General features: G+C 38.5%; 1 protein-coding gene across 4 annotated transcripts in view; it reads left to right on the forward strand.

Annotated features, from left to right (window-relative positions):
- Positions 1 to 18,224, forward strand: part of RNF121 (ring finger protein 121) — an 82,652-nt gene that overhangs the window by 31,345 nt on the left and 33,083 nt on the right. For all 4 annotated transcript variants that reach the window (XM_078433133.2, XM_060605750.3, XM_060605749.3 and 1 more), the window contains exon 3: positions 2,698 to 2,839. In XM_078433133.2, the coding sequence (XP_078289259.1) occupies positions 2,698 to 2,839 (142 nt within the window). The remainder of the gene's footprint in view (positions 1 to 2,697; positions 2,840 to 18,224) is intronic.

Genomic DNA, 18,224 nt, shown 5'->3' on the forward strand with positions numbered 1-18,224 from the left:
CTCCTTCAGTCCTGGGGAGTAAATAGGTAATTGCACCAAACCATTTATTTGGGTTTGAACACTACTAGTTCTGCCATTTCCTAGCTGTGCGGTCTTCGGCAAGTTACTTAGTTTCTTACTACCTTAATTTTACCAGTTTGCACGATGAAGATTACGACAGTACCTGTACCGCATAGAGTAGTTGTGGGGATTAATATATGTGAAAATCTTAGAACAATGCCTGGCATGTGGTAAGCTTCCAGTAAGTGTTGATTATCATCATTAATATCATTATCCATGAACAGGGCAGAGAGCTCTGGGTGAAAAATGAGAGATGTGTCTTCTGATCTCAACTCTGCTACTAACATGTTTTGTAACCAGAGTGAGTCAACAAATATTGTCATGATTACTCATCAGTAAAGAACTTTCAGAGTGCTTACCCCACAAACTTCACAAGGTAGCTGACCAATGAGCTGAAATCAACCATGTAGACTTTATTAATAGTGCAAAACCCCCCTTCATTTAGATTATAAAAATGGAGAATTGCAAAGATACCAACTTATATGACAAACCCAGCAAGATTTTAGGTGACTGTAAGCTTAATATGTACTAGTTTTTTACCTCAGCTATCAAAACATTCCAAAATTTGGAAGATGTTTCTAAAAATATATTATCTGCTTTAGGGTGGTGATAGTTCCACCGTGCTCTGCTTCACTGAGTCCACATTGATTTTGTTGTAAACACTGTATATTAAGAAGATCTTTAGCTAGATAATGTCTAGAAGAAGGCAACCAGGTTTAATGGTTTTCACATTATATGAATAGTGTTGAAAAGAACTGTTAGCCTAAAAGGGCACAGAAAAGTGATAGTAGGAAGAGGATAGTTTTTGTTTTTGTTTTTAAATAAGATCATGACAAATCTTTGAAAGAGCAGCGCTGGGTAAGAAGAGTGAAAATATCCTTTGTTGTTCCAGAGTATAAGATTAGGTCCAACGGATTGAAGCTATAGATAGATATTTTGTCTCGTTATCAGAGACAGCTTTAATAATTGTGGTATAGTGAACTTCTGCCCTTAAAGCATTGGAATTTTATTTCTTCATAACACATGTGAACACCTACAATGTGCCAGACACATAGTTCCCTAACTACTTTAAGAGGCAGATGTTCTCAGCCAGTGGAAGTATTCAAACAAATATTATAAAGATAATGTTTGCATTGGGTGGGAACCTGAACTAGATCTTCTCCGGTATTTTCTAGATATTTCTTTGATTTTTTGTTGTGTACATCCATTCAGTCATATACGGTCTGCGAATAAGAAATTTATGTCTTGTTATCTTTATAACTCCCCACAGTCTTTAGGTTTTTAAAATGCCCTTTGCCCTTTTAGTTTAGCTTATCCTCACAACAACCCTATGAGGGAAGCAGCAAAGATATGGACTCTTTTTGACAAATGAAGAAATTGTGACGTAGAGATGTGAATTTTCTTGGCCAAGGCCACATGGATGTCTGAACCTAAGTTTTTCTGACTTACACTCCATATTTTCTTTTTGTCAGATTCTCCCACCTAGGATAAACTCTTAGGTGCTGTGGCTGGCTGCTGACATTTGGCTGCCCACTCCCCTACCATGTTTCTTCCCTAACATTTTATTATGAAAAATCTCAGAAAAATTGAAAGAATTACACAGTAAACACCTTTACACCCACCATCTAGATTGTACAATTAACTCTTTGCTTTATCATTGATCTCTTATGTAATTCATCCCATTGGGTTCTTCTTGCATAGTCTCTCATTGCTCCTGGGAACTCTATGAAGATACCATTTATGTTGTCCTATCCCTCTCTCCCTAATATCCCCATGCATGGAGAATTTGCATAAAAGCTCCTGACTACAGGCTGTATTTATATTTAGTTTTCTAACTCCTTCCTTTTTTCTCTCTGTTGGCTGACTCTGACCCAGAATGGTAGGATTGACTCTTTTGCATTCTTAGAGGAAGCTCTTTGCCTATATTGGCCAAGGGAATCACTTGTTGCCAGTCCTCTGGACCAGAGAATGCCTGTCTTAGATTATATGAGTTTTCGGTTGTACTCTTCCTTGAGCCCTTGAGGAGGCTATTTACCTGTGGACACTGATGGTGTAGTCACTGTTGAATTAGTATAAAGTTGAAGCAGTCCAGATTTTTCAGGCATTAACTAGCTTTCAGAATCCCTGGTCCTGACAGAGAGGGTAGGACAAATAAAGCAAGACTTTAACCCTGGAATTAGTACACATCTGCAGTATTACTTCTTAATTGGTGTCATAATATCACTGAGTAGGATTATGAGACTTTATAGCTATAACCTTTTCTCTGGGTTACTTTCTCCTTCCAGTGACAGGTTGAAATAGGACTGAAATGGGCAGTGACTACAGGCTTCACCTGGGACCTCTTTCCTACAGGAAAGGTGTCAGCTGTTTCTGCTCTTGCAGGTGGGCAGCAGACAACCCACCTTTAACTCCAGTAGCTGAATTTTTGACTGGGGCCCACAGAGCTCTGGTTCTATCCCCCAGTGCCTGTTTTCTAAGATGTGTATTTTTCTATTCTCTAATTTGTACAGTACCTTGCAGCTGCAAAGCACAAGAATATGTTCTGAGCTATGGGATGGTGGGATGTCCCTGGAAAGCATTGCTATTTTACCATCACACCATCCCTGACCTGCCTTACCTCATCTGTTTGGCTTTCAGGGTTGAGCACGCACGCATGCATGCCAAGCACCGTGGCCATGAAGCCATGCACGCTGAAATGGTCCTCATCCTCATCGCTACTTTGGTGGTGGCCCAGCTGCTTCTGGTACAGTGGAAACAGAGGCACCCCCGCTCCTACAATGTAAGCTACTTTGCCTCTCACTTCTTTGTATGACATTCATCAACAGACCCTTAGTATTCTGGGGTCCAGCCTAACCCAGGCCACATATAGGTGGGGAATGGACAATAGTAATAAACTTTATATATGAATGGTGAAGAGTGTATGGCAAATGTGTGTTGAAGAGGCAAGTAATCCAGATTGTGAAAATAGGGATAGAACCTAAGGCTACTTCCATGGCCAGAAAAGGTAGGTCTTCCCTTGTAAACATTTTGGGACAGATTCATGAGGAGGTGTTCATCAGAAACTATTCAAATAGAGGGAGAGGTGATCGCTTTATTGGGAAGACCAAGCCTCCGAGTAAATATTACAGGTAGGATTTAGATTTAAAAAAAAAAAAAAAAAAAAAAAAAAAAAGTAATAATTGAGGAAATGAAGAACAAAACATGTAAAACATATAGAAAATGTATAGCTGAATGGCAGAAGGAAACCCTCCCTTATTGGTAATTACTTTAAATGGTTTAAATTCTTCTATTAAAAGGCAGAGATTGGCAGACTGGTTTAAAAACCCCATGAGAGGGGTGCCTGGGTGGTATAATAAGAGTCAATTATGTGTCCGACGTTTGATTTTGGCTCAGGTCATGATCTCATTGTGAGATTGAGCCCTACATCAGGCTCTGTGCTTACAGTGCAGAGCCTGCTTAGGATTCTCTCTCTCTCCCTCTCCCTCTGCCCCTCCCCTGCTCATATGTGCATGCTATCTCTCTCTCAAAATAAATAAATAAACTTAAAAAAAACAAAAACAAAAACAAACCAGGTGCCTGGGTGGCTCGGTCGGTTAAGCATCCAACTTCGGCTCAGGTCATGATCTCACAGTTTGTGAGTTTGAGCCCCGGGTCAGGCTCTGCACTGACAACTCAGAACCTGGAGCCTGCTTCAGATTCTGTGTCTTCCTCTCTCTCTGCCCCTGCCCCGCTTGTGTTTTCTCTTCCTCTCCCTCCCTACCTCCCTCTCTCTTTCTCTTTCTCAAAAAATAAATAAACATTAAAAAAAAAAAACCAACCATGAGAGACTCATAAGACACAGATATTAAACGTAAAGGGATGGAGAAAGATATTCCATGCACATGATAATCAAAAGAGAGCTGGGGTGGCTATTAAATATCAGACCAACAGACTTTAAATCAAAAAAATTTACAAGACATAGAAGACATTATATATCGATAAAAGGTTCAATCCAACAAGAAGATACAATAATTATAAACACATACATACCTAACAAAGGAGCCCCAACATATGTGAAGCAAAAATTGACAGAATTGAAGGGAGAGATGGACAGTTGTACAATAATTGTTGAAGAGTTCAGTACCTTACTTTTGGTAATGGAAAGAGCAACCAAATAGAATATCAATACTTAATAGTGGACTTGAGCAGCATTAAAAACTAATTAGACCTAAGAGACCCAAAGGGCACACTCTAACCAGCAACAGCAGAATACATACTCTTCTCAAGGGCACATTGACTGTACTACAGGATAGGACAGATGTTACACCACAAAACAAGTCTCAATAAGTTTGAAAAGATTAAAATCATAGATTTAACTACTGTGGATTAGGACATGGCAGGTGTAGTGTACTGGATTTTTTTCTTAGAAGTTTGTAATCTTTTCATGGGCAACCCTTTTTTAACATAAAAACTTGGCAAACACCCATATGATAATACTTTGTAAAGAATATACAATCACATATATAATAGTAACAATAGCTAGTATTTATTGAATTCTTACTATGCCAGCCACATTCTAAGTATTTTAGGTGCATAGATTTAGCTAATCCCCATAATAATTCAGTAAGGTAATTTTTTCTCCATTTACAAATGAGGAACTGAGACAAAGGCTAAGTAACTTGATCTAGTGATAAAACCATTATTTGAACCCAAACAATTTTACTCCAGGGTTTTTAATCTTAATACCTAATGGTTCTTTTGCTCAATTATATGCTTTTTCATACCTCTGGTAATATGGCCAGACATGCCCAGGGGTCTGTAGCTCACATGATATGAACTGCTCTATCTCATTTAATCCTCCTAATAGCCCATAAGGTAAGTACCATGAACAAACTGAGGCCCAGAGAATTGACGCATGAAGGGAATACTAATAGAGCCAGGATTTCAATCCAGGTCTTTTATTTCCTGTTTCATAATTTCTGCTGTACTATAGGTTGCTTGAAGCAAAAAGCAACCAGGGAACTGAGGGGTCACCTAGAGCATAGAAGGAAGAGAGGCTAATCTTTGCCCTTGAACAGACACAGGTTCTGAACCTTACTGGCCTATAGCCAGCTCAAGTGTTACATGTACCACAAATAGAGACATCTGTACCTTCAGGTCACAGTGCATTAAGTGACCACATGACACCAAGGCTTTTTGAACTGGAGACCATCCAGCAGGCTAAGCCACCTAGGTGTGGCTCCATGTCTAGACACTGGTCATACTTTGCCCTGATACCTGAGACAAGTCACTTGTTTGTCAGTGTATGATTATAGTGCCTTCTCTATAAAATGGGGATTACCAAGATGGTTGAAATGAGCCGGGAAAAATAAGACCACTCATAAACTAAGTGTAGAATGAAAACCCCCTTGGTATTTCTATGCTGCTATTTAAAGATAATCTTAATTATATAATGCTGGCCAATCTGCAGAGATTTTTGAAAACCTCTAAAGGAAGTGAGAATACATGTATGTACTATAGTGGTTTTCAGTAAGTACTTTTTTTTAAAAGCTGTGGAATCCTGTCTTCAAATAATATCTTAAGGAACAACCCAGTATAGAAAACAATTAAGAGGCTGCTCTGCTTGATACAGGGTTGGGTAACTCTCTGCTTCTCAGGAACAAACATAGGACTCACCAGTGTTAGAAAACCACTGATGTCATTCATTAGTTAATCCTTAAAGGCAATGTGACTAATTTAACGAAGTCATTTGTATAAGGAACATGCACAGTTATCTCATTACTGCCATACCTTGTAAACTGAACTTCACTGGTGAGCGACCTGCTAACATTATAAAACATCTTGGGGGTGCCTGGGTGGCTCAGTCAGTTAAGCATCTGATTTTGGCTCAGGTCATGATCTCGCGGTTTGAGAGTTCAAGCCCTGCATCAGGCTCTGTGCTGACAGCTCAGAGCCTGGAGCCTGCTTCCGATTCTGTGTCTTCCTCCCTCTCTGCCCCTTCCCTGCTCGCACTCTGTCTCTCTCAAAAATAAAAATAATAAAAACATTGAAAAAATTAAAAAAAATAAAATATCTTGAACTGAGAAACTTAAACCCTTATTTTTCAAAAATTAGAAAAGGAAATCTGCAATGTCCTGCTTTATGCTGCTGTTACACAGTAATCTAGATTGTTTTTTAAAAAACTTTTATTAACTTTTGTACAGTGGATATTCTTACTGCTTTAATTAAAATACTAACTTTGGGGGTTCCTGGGTGGCTCCGTTGGTTAAGGGTCTGATTTTTATTTCAGCTCAGGTCATGATCTCATGGTTTGTGGGTTCGAGCCCCACATTTAGCTGTGTGCTGACAGTGCAGAGCCTGCTTGGGAATCTCTTTCCCTCTCTGCCCCTTCCCAGCTCGCATCCACTCTCTCTCTCTCTCAAAATAAATAAACTTAAAAAAGTAGTAAAAAAAAAAATAAATAAATACTAACTTTGGAAGAAGAAAATTGCCCAAGAACGTTGTACACAGTGACATCTCCTGTCCTTTTTCAAGCTTATCAGAAGTTGGAGCTGTCTGCCATGGAGGCAGTTAATAAAATGGAGCCATCCCAGTCTGACTTGAGTAGTAAGCTCTCTCACTTCTTTTTTTTATTTAATTTTATTTATTTTATTTTTTTTAGCTCTCTCACTTCTTAGCTCTATGATTTTCTATCTCTCTGAGCCTGTTTTTCTTATCTCTAAGTTGGAGTGATAGCTACCTCATAGGTTGTGAAAATTATATAAAATTGTACGGTAAAGTGTTTTGTAAACTCTAAAGCTAATGTTGTTAGTGGCTATTGTTGCTTCCACTCCTAAGAGAAGAGCTCAAGACATAAAAATGTTTTCAGATACTATTTCATATAGAAGAGGGATAGAATTGTATTTTTGTTGAGAATAATTTCATATAACAAAATTCACTGTTCTAACCATTTTAAAGTATATAATTCAGTGGTTTTTAGTACATCCACAGTGTTGGGCAGCCATTGCTGCTATTAGTTCTAGAGCATTTGCATTACCCCAAAAGGAAACCCCATATCCATTAAGCAATCACGTCCTATTTCCCCCTCCCACCAGGCCCTGGCAACCACTAATCTGTTTTCTATGTATTTGCCTATTCTGGATATTCATACAAATGGAATTATACAATATGTAGCTTTTTGTCTGGTTCCTTTCATATAGCATAATAGTTTCAAGGTTCAACAATGTTCTAGTATCAGTACTTTATTCCTTTTTATGGCTGAATAATATTCTATTGTATGGGCATGCCACATTTTGTTTATCCGTTCATCGTTTGATAGACATTTGGGTTCTTTCTACCCTTTGGCTATTGTGAATAGTGTTGCTACAAGCATTCATTATAAACTTTTATTTGAACACCTGTATTCAATTCTTGGGTATGCCCCCGCAGTAGAATTGCTGGAGTAGAAGTGCAGGGTATACCCTGGAGTAGAACTATTTAACTTTTTGAGAACTGCCAAACGTTTTTCCATAGCAGCTATACCATTTAACATTCTAACCCACAGTGCATTGGGTTCCAATTCCTCCACATTCTTTTCTTTTTTTTTTTTTTTTAAGTGTATTTATTTATTTTGAGTGGGGGAGGAGCAGAGAGGGGTAAAGAATCCCAAGCAGACTCCACAGAGTCCAATACAGGGCTGAATTCCACAAACTGTGAGATCAGGATCTGAGCAGTTATCAAGAGTCAAGTGCTTAACCAACTGAGCCAACCAGTTTCTCCACATTCTCACAACACTTGTTCTTTTTTCTTTTCTTTTCTTTTTTCTTTTTTCGTTTTTATTATAGTCACCCCAGTGGGCATGAAGTAGTATCTCATTGTGGTTTGATTTGTGTTTCCCTAATGACAAATGATGTTGAGGATAATTTGATGTATTTATTGGCCACATGTGTATCTGCCATGGAGAAATCTCTTTGCCTATTTTTAACTGGGTTTTTGTTTTTCCTTTTTGTCTTTTTATTATTGAGTTGTAAGAGTTCTTTATATAGTTTGTATACTAGACCGTTATTAGATATGTTATTTATAAAATTTTCTCCCATTCTGTGGGTTGCATTTTTACTGTTTTGATAGTGCCCTTTGATGCATAAACATTTTAAAGTTTGATGTCCAATTTATTTATTTTTCCTTTTTGAATGAATATATTTGACATGTAATATTGGTTACATTTAAGGTGTTCAACATGTTAATTGATACATTTATCTATTGTAATATGATTCCTATTATAACAACATTTAGCATCTCTATCACATCATGTAATTATCCTTGTTTTTAGTGGTTGAAATAATAAGGTTGATCTCTTAGCAGGTTTGATGATTATATTACAATATTGTTATCCATATGCATTATACTTTGCATTAGATCTCTGTGGTTTATTTACTGCTTGTTCCAAGTTTGCACCCTTAAGTCTATCTTTTTGTTTATTTTTAAGAGAGACAGAGAGGGACAGAGTGCAAGCAGGGGAGGGGCAGGGAGAAAGGGGGAGACACAGAATCTGATGCAGGCTCCAGGCTCTGAGCTGTCAGCATAGAGCCCAATATAGGGTTTGAACTCACAAACCATGAGATCATGACTTGAGCCAAAGTCGGATGCTTAACTGACTGGCCACTAGGTGCTCCGTTAAACCTATTTTTTTATTTTGTTGCTTGTGCTTTTAGTGTTATATCTAAGAATCCATTGCCAAATCCAAGATTACTAAGTAAGCTTTTATCTTTATGTGCTTTTTGAAGAGTTTTATACTTTTAGCTCTTTGGTCTCTTTTGAGTTTTTGTAAATAGTATGAGGTAAGGGTCTAACTTCATGTTTTTGCATATGGGTATCCAGGAAATCATATGATATTTAACATTCTAAAACTGACTTATCTCACTTAGCATTATACTCTCTAGATCCATCGATGTTGTTGCAAATGGCAGGGTCCCATTCTTTTTTTATGGTTGAGTAATATTCCTGTGTGTGTGTGTGTGTGTACACCACATCTTCTTTATTCATCTTTTGATCAACACTAGAGCTGCTTCCACAATGTGGCTATTGTAAATAATGCTGCAATAAACATAGTGGCGCATATACCATTTTTTTTAAAGTTTATTTATTTTGAGAGAGGATGAGAAAATGCACAAGCAGAAGAGGAGCAGAGAGGGAGAGAGAGAATCCCAAGCAGGCCTCATGTTGTCAGTGCGGAGCCTGACACAGGGTTTGATCCCATGAATCGTGAGACCATGACCTGATCCAAAACCCTGAGTCAGACACTTAACTGACTGAGCCAACCAGGCACCCCTGGGTATATCTTTTTAAATTAGTGTTTTGTATTCTTTGGGTAAATACTCAGGGGTGGAATTACTGGATCATATAGTAATTCTATTTTTAACTTTTTGAGAAACTTCCATATTGTTTTCCACAGTGGCTACACCAGTTTGCCTTCCCACCAACAGTGTGCAAGGGTTCCTTTTTCTCCACATTCTCATCAACACTTATTACTTGTTTTATGGTTGTTTTTGTACTTCCTCTCTGTTCCTTTCTTCTCTTGTTCTTTTCTCTTATGACTTGTTGGCTTTCTTTAGTGATATTCTTGGATTCCTTTCTCTTAATTTTTTGCATATCTATTATTGGTTTTTGATTTGTGGTACCATTAGGTTTATATATAACATCTTATGCATATAGCAGTCTAAGTTAAGTTGATGGTCGCTTAAGTTTCAACCCATTCTTTATTCCTCCTCCCCCCCACATTTTAGGTATATGGTGTCATACTGTATATCCTTTTATTTTGTGAATCCACTGACTGATTTTTATAGATGTATTAATTTTATTACTTTTGTGTTTCCTACTTTTCTTATTTTTTCTTATGGTCTTTCCTTTCTACTCAAAGAATCCTCTTTAACTTTTGTTGTAGGGCTGGTTTAGCGGTGATGAGTTTAACTTTTGTTTGTGTAGGAAAGTCTTTATCTCTCATTTTATTCTGAATGATAGCCTCGCTAGATATTCTCATTTGCAAGGTTTTTTTTTTGTTTTTTTTTTTTTTTTCCTTTCTTTCTTCCAGTACTATGAATATATCATGCCATTCCTTCCTGGCCTACGAAGTGTGTGCTGAAAAATCAGCTGATAGCCTTAGGTTTCCCTTGTATGTAACTATTTTCTCTTGGTGCTTTTAAATTCTCTCTTTATCACTACTTTTTGCTATCTTAATTGCTATGTGTCTTGGTTGTGGACCTTCTTCTCTTGGTTTTGTTGGGGGATGTCTGTGCCTCCTGTATCTGGATTTCTGTTCCTTCCCCAGGTATGGGAAATTTTCAGCTATTATTAAATAGCTGAAATAAATTTTCTGTCCCCTTTTCTGTCTCTTCTCCCTATGAGATCCCTAGAGTGAAAATGTTACTATACTTGAAGGTGTTGCTGAATTTCTTAAGTCTGTTAATTTTTTTTTTTTTCCTACTCTCCTGCCCAGCTTGATTGCTTTCCAACACTCTCTCCTCCAGGTTGCTAATACATTCTTCTGTTTCCTCTAGTCTACTATTTACTCCATCTAGTATATTTTAATATCAGCTATTGAGTTCTTCATCTGTAATAGTTCTTTTTTTATGTTTTCTATTTTTTTGTTAAGGGTCTCACTGACATCTCCACTCTTTCTCAAGTCCAATGAATATCTTTATGACCATTACTGTAAATTATCAGACATATTACTTATCTCCACTGCATTTAGCTCTTTTGCTGTGATTTTGTCTTTTTCTTTCATTTGAGACATATTCTTTGGTCTCCTCTTTCTTTTGTCTAACTCTCTGTGTCTGTTTCTGTGTGTTAGAAAAGTCAGCTATATCTCTTGATCTTGAAGAGATCAAGTAGTGGCTTCATGATGAAGAGGTTCTGGAGTACCGTGCAGTGCAGTGTCCCCTGTTCACCAAAACCTGTTGCTTCAGGAGTGTCTCCAGTGTATGTTGCATGCACCGCACTGTTGTGGCTAGGCCACATTTGTCTTTAGTCCAGTCGTCTGCAATGGGTCTCTTGGCCTGTTTTGGGCAGGGTTTGGTCTCTGTGTTAGTGGGCCAGTCTGGGGCTGCCTTTGGTTTGAGGTGAGTCAGACGAAGCATTTGCCAGAGATGTAGTAGCACCAAACTGCAGGGTGCTTTCTCTGTGCTGTCCCCTGAGAAGCTTTTGTTGATAAGCGGGACCTGCAGTCAGACCAAATGTCTGCCCTCAGCCCACTGTTTGGGTTGCAGTTGGACTGGTACATATAGTTATCTTCCCCTCTCTCTGAGGCAGGAATCACTTTGGAGTGGTGCTCACTCTTGTTGGGCCTGCTTGTACACTGCTGAGCTTATAGCACTGCTTGGGATGGGATCCAGCCAGGGAAGTACTGGATGGGGGCATTTCCTCAGGAGAACATGAGGTGAAGTACAAGATGCCAGCAAGGCCCACATAGTTTTGCTGTGGGAGGGGACCTAGACCTGAGGCCTGGCTGAAAGGCGCATGTCCACAAGAGAGCACAGGACAGGGGCCGCAGTTAGCAAGTTGAGTGAGTTTTGGCCACTGTGCTGGTTCCTGCAGGTATCTATGTGTCTAGGCTAGAGGGTGGAGGAGAGAAATGGTGCCAGCAAGCTCCTTTGTTCCTGAAGAAGTCTCCTAAAGATCCCTGCCCTCTAGCAAGTACTCTGAGATTAATAAATAAATCTCTTTCCTGTATACCACAGGTGTTTTTCAAATTGCTACTTCTGTGCTATATTTCTGCAGGGCTGTTTGTTGTGCTGTCTCTTTAAGGGCAGGGACTCGGTTTCCTATCCCCCTCCTGGCTCTGCTGAGCCCTCTGATTTTTAAAGTTCCAGGTGTTAAGCCTGGCTGGTTGAAGAACTCACGAGAGTAGGACCCTCTGATTTTCAAAACCAAATGTTACAGGGATTCATCTTCCCTATTCAGGTTCTCCATGCCTGCGGTGCTTGGTGTGAGGATCTGTTTCTCTCCCCGCTCTGGGCTCCCTGCGTCTGTTCATCCCAATGGATAATCCCATAGGTCCATTTAGCTCCCTACCTTGTCTCCGCCCTTCCTACCCTGTTCAGTGTGGCCTCTTCTCTACATGTAGCTCTGGAGAGTCCATTCAGCCAGTCTTTGGATCATTCTGGGTTATTTACACTGATCAGGGTTTTATGTAGTTGTATCTGTGGGATGAGGTGAGCTTGGGATCTTTCTATTCCATCTTCCCTGGAAGTCTCAGCACCACACTTTTGATTACTATAGCAACCTGGTAAGTTCTGAAATTGGGAAGTGTGAGTCCTCTTAATTTGTTCTTTTTCCAGATTGTTTTGATTATTGTGTCCCTTGAAATTTCTTATTAATTTTTAAGATGAGTTTTGCCATTTCTGCAAAAAAGGAGTTGTGATTTTGATAAGGATTGCAACTGAATCTGTAGATTAGTTTGGGGAGTATTGCCATTTGTGACTATGAATTGTCTTTTTATGTATTTAGATCCTCCTTAATTTCATTGTTTTGTGGTTTCCAACATATAAGTTTTGTACCTCCTTTGTTAAATGTATTCCTAATATTTTGTTTTGGATACTATTGTGATTGGAATTGTTTTCTTAATTTTCTTTTTGTATTCATTGTTAATATATAGAAATATAGCTGGCTGTTGTGTGTTGTGTGTTGATTTTGTGTCTTGCAACTTGGCTGAATTTGTTTATTAATTTTAATAGTTTTTTGGGGATTTGTTAGGATTTTCTATATATGACTTCTTCTTTTCCAGTTGGATTTTTTTTTCTTATCTTGCTTAATTGCTCTGGATAGAACTTCCAGTACAATGTTGAATAGCAGTGGTGAAATGGGCATCCTTCTCTTTTTCCTGATCTTAGAGGGAAAGTTTTTTTTTTTTTTTTAATTAATGTTTATTTATTTATTTTGAGAGAGAGAAAGAGAAAGCATGTGTGCATGAGCAGGGGAGGGGCATAGAGAGTGAGAGAGAGAATCCCAAACAGGCTTTGCCCTGTCAGGCGTAGTGAACCATGAGATCATGACCTGAACCAAAATCAAGAGTTGGATACTTAATTGAGCCACCCAGGTGCCCTTCAGAGGGAAAGCTTTTAGTCCTTAATCTTTAAATGTGTGAGCTGTGGGTATTTCGTAAGTGCCCTTTATCATAATGAGTAAGTTCCCTTCTGTTTCTAGTTTGTTGAGTGTTTTTATCGTGAATGAGTGTTGGATTTCTCAGATCCTTTTTCTACATCAGTTGAGAAGATCATGTGGTGCATTCTTGGTATAAATCCCACTTGGTCATGGTGTATAATCCTTTTCATATGCTGCAGCATTCAGTTTGCTAGTATTTTGTTAAGAATTTTTATCTCTATCTTCGTGAGGGATGTTAGTTTGTAATTTTATTGTCATGTGTGTGTCCCTTCATGTGTTTGTCTTCCTTTGATACCAAGGTAATGCTGGCCTCATAGGATGAGTTAGGAACTGTTACCTTCTTTTGCTTTTTGAACAATAGAATTTTGGCATAGTTTAAAATGCCTTGAATTGGGAGTCAGGTGATATAAGATCTATTTCTAACGCTGTTGTTAATTAGCACTGGACCATGGGCACATTACTCTAAGCCTCTGTTTCCTCATGCCCGTGTTTCATCTTTAAAGTGAATAGTTAAGAGTACATGATTGCTAAAGTCTTTTCAAGCTTTAACATATTTTTCTGTTGTTATTTTATGTAATTCCAAAGGCCCAGATTAAAGCTATGTAATGAGTTTTTAGGAATGTAGATATCAGCTAAATATTATTTAAAATTTTTCGGGGCACCTGGATGGCTCAGTTGGTTAAGGGTCTGACTCTTATTAGTTCAGGTCTTGATCTCAGGGTCATGAATTCAAGTTCTGTATTAGGCTCCACTTTGGGTGTGGAGCCTACTTAAAAAAAAATTTTTTTTTCCAGCAGTGGGAGCTGTTCCACAGTAAAATGAACTGTCTTAGAAAGGAATGATTTTCCTACCACAAGCAGCTGTATGGGCTTTTTTTGTTGTTTTGTTTTTTGTTTTTTTTAATTTTTTTTAGAGGGTGGTAAGAGTGAACGCGAGTTGGGAGAGGGGTAGAGGGAGAGAAAATCTTTTTTTTTTTTTTTTAATTTTTTTAAACTTTTTTTTTTTTTAATTTTTTTTTTTAACGTTTTGTTTATTTTTGAGACAGGGAGAGACAGAGCATGAACAGGGGAGGGTCAGAGAGAGGGAGACACAGAATCTGAAACAGGGTCCAGGCTCTGAGCTGGCAGCACAGAGCCCGATGTCGGGGTCGAACTCAACGGACCGTGAGATCATGACCTGAGCCGAAATTGGCCGCTTAACTGATTGAGCCACCCAGGCGCCCCAAACTTTTTTTTTTTTTTTAACTCATTTTTGAGAGACAGAGTGCAAGCAGGGGAGGGGCAGAGAGGGAGACACAGAATCTGAAGCAGGTTCCAGGCTCTGAGCTGTCAGCACAGAGCCCGATGCGGGGCTTGAACCCACGAACTTTGAGATCATGACCTGAGCCCAAGTCGGCTGCTTAACTGACTGAGCCACCCAGGTGCCCTGAGAGAGAAAATCTTAAGCAAGCGCCATGCTGAGCCCTACATGGGACTCAATCCCACAACCCTAGGATTGTGATCTGAGCTGAAATCAAGAGTTGTATGCTCAACCAACTAAGCCTCCCAGGTGTCCCACAGGCTATATGTTTTGGGAGGGTTTAGACAACCTCCTGTCAGGGATGTTGAGTAAGGGATTTTTGTGATTTTATTTTTCTTTTTATGGAATAGCCGACTGGGCTTCTTTTAAGTTTTCCCTCTCAGCTGTAAAATCTGTATCCTATCTAATTATCAAAAAAGATGAAGGCCTGTTTTGTTCTTAGAGGATAAAACCAAGCTGTCTAGAGGCAGGGTGAGGTTTTGTTCTGTTTTTATTTTGGTTTTCTGATTATAAATGTTCTACGTGTTATAAAAAATCCAAACAATATATATGTGACATAGAAATCGAAAGTGTCCAGAGAGAACTGCTATTAACACTTTATGTTTATAGATTTTTTCTATGCATATAATGTTTATGACATCCATTAGGTTCTGCAATATTTTCACCTAATACTGTCTCTCAAATACCTATCTATATTAGCATGTCATCCACTTAAATTAGTAATGCATGGTATTCTTTTTTTTTTTAAAGACAGGCAATTAAAAAAATTTTTTTTAATGTTTATTTTTGAGAGAGCGAGAAAGACAGCGTGAGCAGGGGAGGAGCAGAGAGAGACAAAGACAGAGAATCTGAAGCAGGCTCCAGGCTCCGAGCTGTCAGCACAGAGCCCAATGTGGGGCTTCAGCTTGCGAACCACGAGATAATGACCTGAGCCAAAGTCGGGCACTCAACCAACTGAGCTACCCAGGCTGATAGTATTCTTTTAAATAGTTTTTTTTTTTTTTTTTTATGTTTATTTATTTTTGAGAGAGGGAGCACAAGGGGAGGAGGGGCAAAGAGAGAGGGGAACAGAGAATCTGAAGTGGTCTATGCACTGACAGTAGTGAGCCCGATGTGGGGCGTGAACTCACAAACTGTGAGATCATGACCTGAGCCAAAGTCTGGAGCTCAACCGACTGAACCACCCAGGTAGCCCTCTTTTAAATAGATTTTTAAAAAAATTTTAACCTACCTCTGCTGATAGACACCTTTTAATTAAGTTTATCACAGTTACAATTCACTTATTACATATACATTTTATCTTACATATGTACCTTACGTATATAACAATATACATGATAAACTTTTTACATATATAATATGCATAGCTGTGTAAGCATTTCTGAAAATGAATTCCTAGAAATGGAATTGCCTAGTCAAAAGATAGACACATTTTAATTATTAATGGATCTTGTTGGATTGCCTTCCCAAAAAGTTATAGCAATTTACAGTCCCACCAATAGAAGTTAATGGTGCTGTTACCCAGTATTAAAGAGAATATAGGGAATCATCAGTATTTTTAATAATCTTTGTCAATCTAATAGGGTAAAAATATCTAATTAATCATTTCTTTATTAGTGAGGTTGAGTGTTTTTTTCTTACTAGTCATTTGGTTTCTTCTATCAATTGTTCGTATTATTGACTAGTTTTTATATTTGATATTTCAATTACCTTAAAATTTTTATTGAAGTATGGTTGATACAGAATGTTATATTATTTTCAGGTGTTCAACATAGTCATTCGACAATTGCATACATTACACAGTGCTTATCATGATAAGTATATTTAGTAAGTGTCACCATACAACATTATTACAATCTTATTAACTGTATTCCCTGTGTTGTACTTTTATTTATTTATTTATAAATGTTTATTTTGAGAGAGAGAAAGAGAGAGCAAGCATGCAAGTGGGGGAGGGGCAGAGAGAGGGAGACAGTGAATCCCAAGGAGGCTCCACACTGTCAGCACAGAGCCTGATGTGGGGCTTGATCTCACAAACTGTGAAATCACGACCCTAGCTGAAAGCAGGAGTCAGTCGCTTAACTGACTGAGCTACCCAGGTGCCTCTAAGTTTATTTATATATTTTGAGAGAGAGAAAGAGCATGTGTGCAAGATGGGGAGGAGCAGAAAGAGGGAGAGGGAGAGGGAGAGGGAGAGGGAGAGGGAGAGGGAGAGAGAGAGAGAGAGAGAGAGAGAGAGAGAGAGAGAGAGAATCCTAACCAGGCTCCGTGTTGTCATCAGAGAGCCTGACATGGAGCTCAGTTCCAGAACTGTGAGATCATGACCTTAGCAAAATCGAGAGTTGGCCCATTAAATGACTGAGCCACCCAGGTGCCCCTGTTCTACTTTTCAATCTCCTGACTTATTTATTTTTATAACTGAAAGTTTGTACCTGTTAATCCCTTTCATCTATTTTACCCATCCCCCCATTCTTCTCTCCTCTGGCAACCACCAGTTTATTCTCTGTATTTATTATTTATGAGTCTCTTTCTTTTTTGTTTGTTCATTTGTTTTGTTTTTTAGATTCCACATGTAAGTGAAATTATATGGTATTTGTCTTTCTCTGACTTTTTTCACTAAGCACGATACCCTCAAGGTCCATCCATGTTGTCACAAATGGTAAGGGTTCATTATTTTTGAATGGCTGCATAATATTAAACACACACCACACAGTGCATCTCCTTTATTCATTTGTCTATCACTGGACACTTAAGTTGCTTCCATATCTTAACTGCTGTGAATAATGCTGCAATAAACTTAGATGTTGCACTTATCTTTTCAAATTACTGGTTTCTTTTTTAGGGGGTGGGTGGGTGAGAAACCAATAGTGGAATCACTGGATCATGTGGTATTTCTATTTTAAATTATTTTAGGACCCTCCACACTGTTTTCCACAGTGGCTGCACCTAGTTACAGTGCACCAGGCTTCCCCCTTTTTTTTTTTTCACATTCCTTGTTATTTCTTTTTGATACTAGCCATTCTGACTGTGTGAGGTGATATCTCACTTTGGTTTTGATTTGCATTTCCCTGATGACTAGTGATGTTGAACATCTTTTCGTGTACTTGTTGGCCATCTGTATGTCTTCTTGGGAAAAATGTCTGTTTGGGTCTTCTGCCCATTTTTAATCAGATTACTTTATTCTCCCCCTCCCCCTCCTCCTCTGTGTTGAGCTGTATACGTTCTTTATATATCTTGGGTATTAACCCCTTATCAGATATATCATTTGCAAATATCTTCTCCCATATAATAAGTTGCCTTTTCATTTTGTTGATGGTTTCCTTTGCTGTGTAAAACCTTTTTATTTTGTTGTAGCCCAAAGAGTTTATTTTTGCTCTTGCTTCCTTGCCTGAGGAGACATATCTAGAAAAATGTTGCTAAAGCTGATGTCTAAGAGATTACTATCTATGTTTTGTTTTTGTTTTTGTTTTTTTTTTTAGGAGTATTATGGTTTTCAGGTCTCACATTTAGGTCCTTAGTAATTAGAAAAACACGTGTTAAAACAACAGTGAGATATCACTGTACACCTATTAGATTGGCTAAAAACTAGAAAGCTGGATATGTCCAACTATTGGCAGGTATCAGAGACTTTAGGAACTTTTGTGTGTTCTTTATAGGTCTGAAGACTAGGGCAGGCATTCTGGGGAGCACCGTGGCACTATTCAGTCAGCTGGAATATATACCTACCTGTGGCATAGCCTCAAGGGACACGT

The sequence above is a fragment of the Panthera onca genome, chromosome D1, assembly GCF_046562875.1.
Source record: "Panthera onca isolate mPanOnc1 chromosome D1, mPanOnc1 haplotype 2, whole genome shotgun sequence".
In the NCBI taxonomy this organism is placed as follows: domain Eukaryota; kingdom Metazoa; phylum Chordata; class Mammalia; order Carnivora; family Felidae; genus Panthera; species Panthera onca.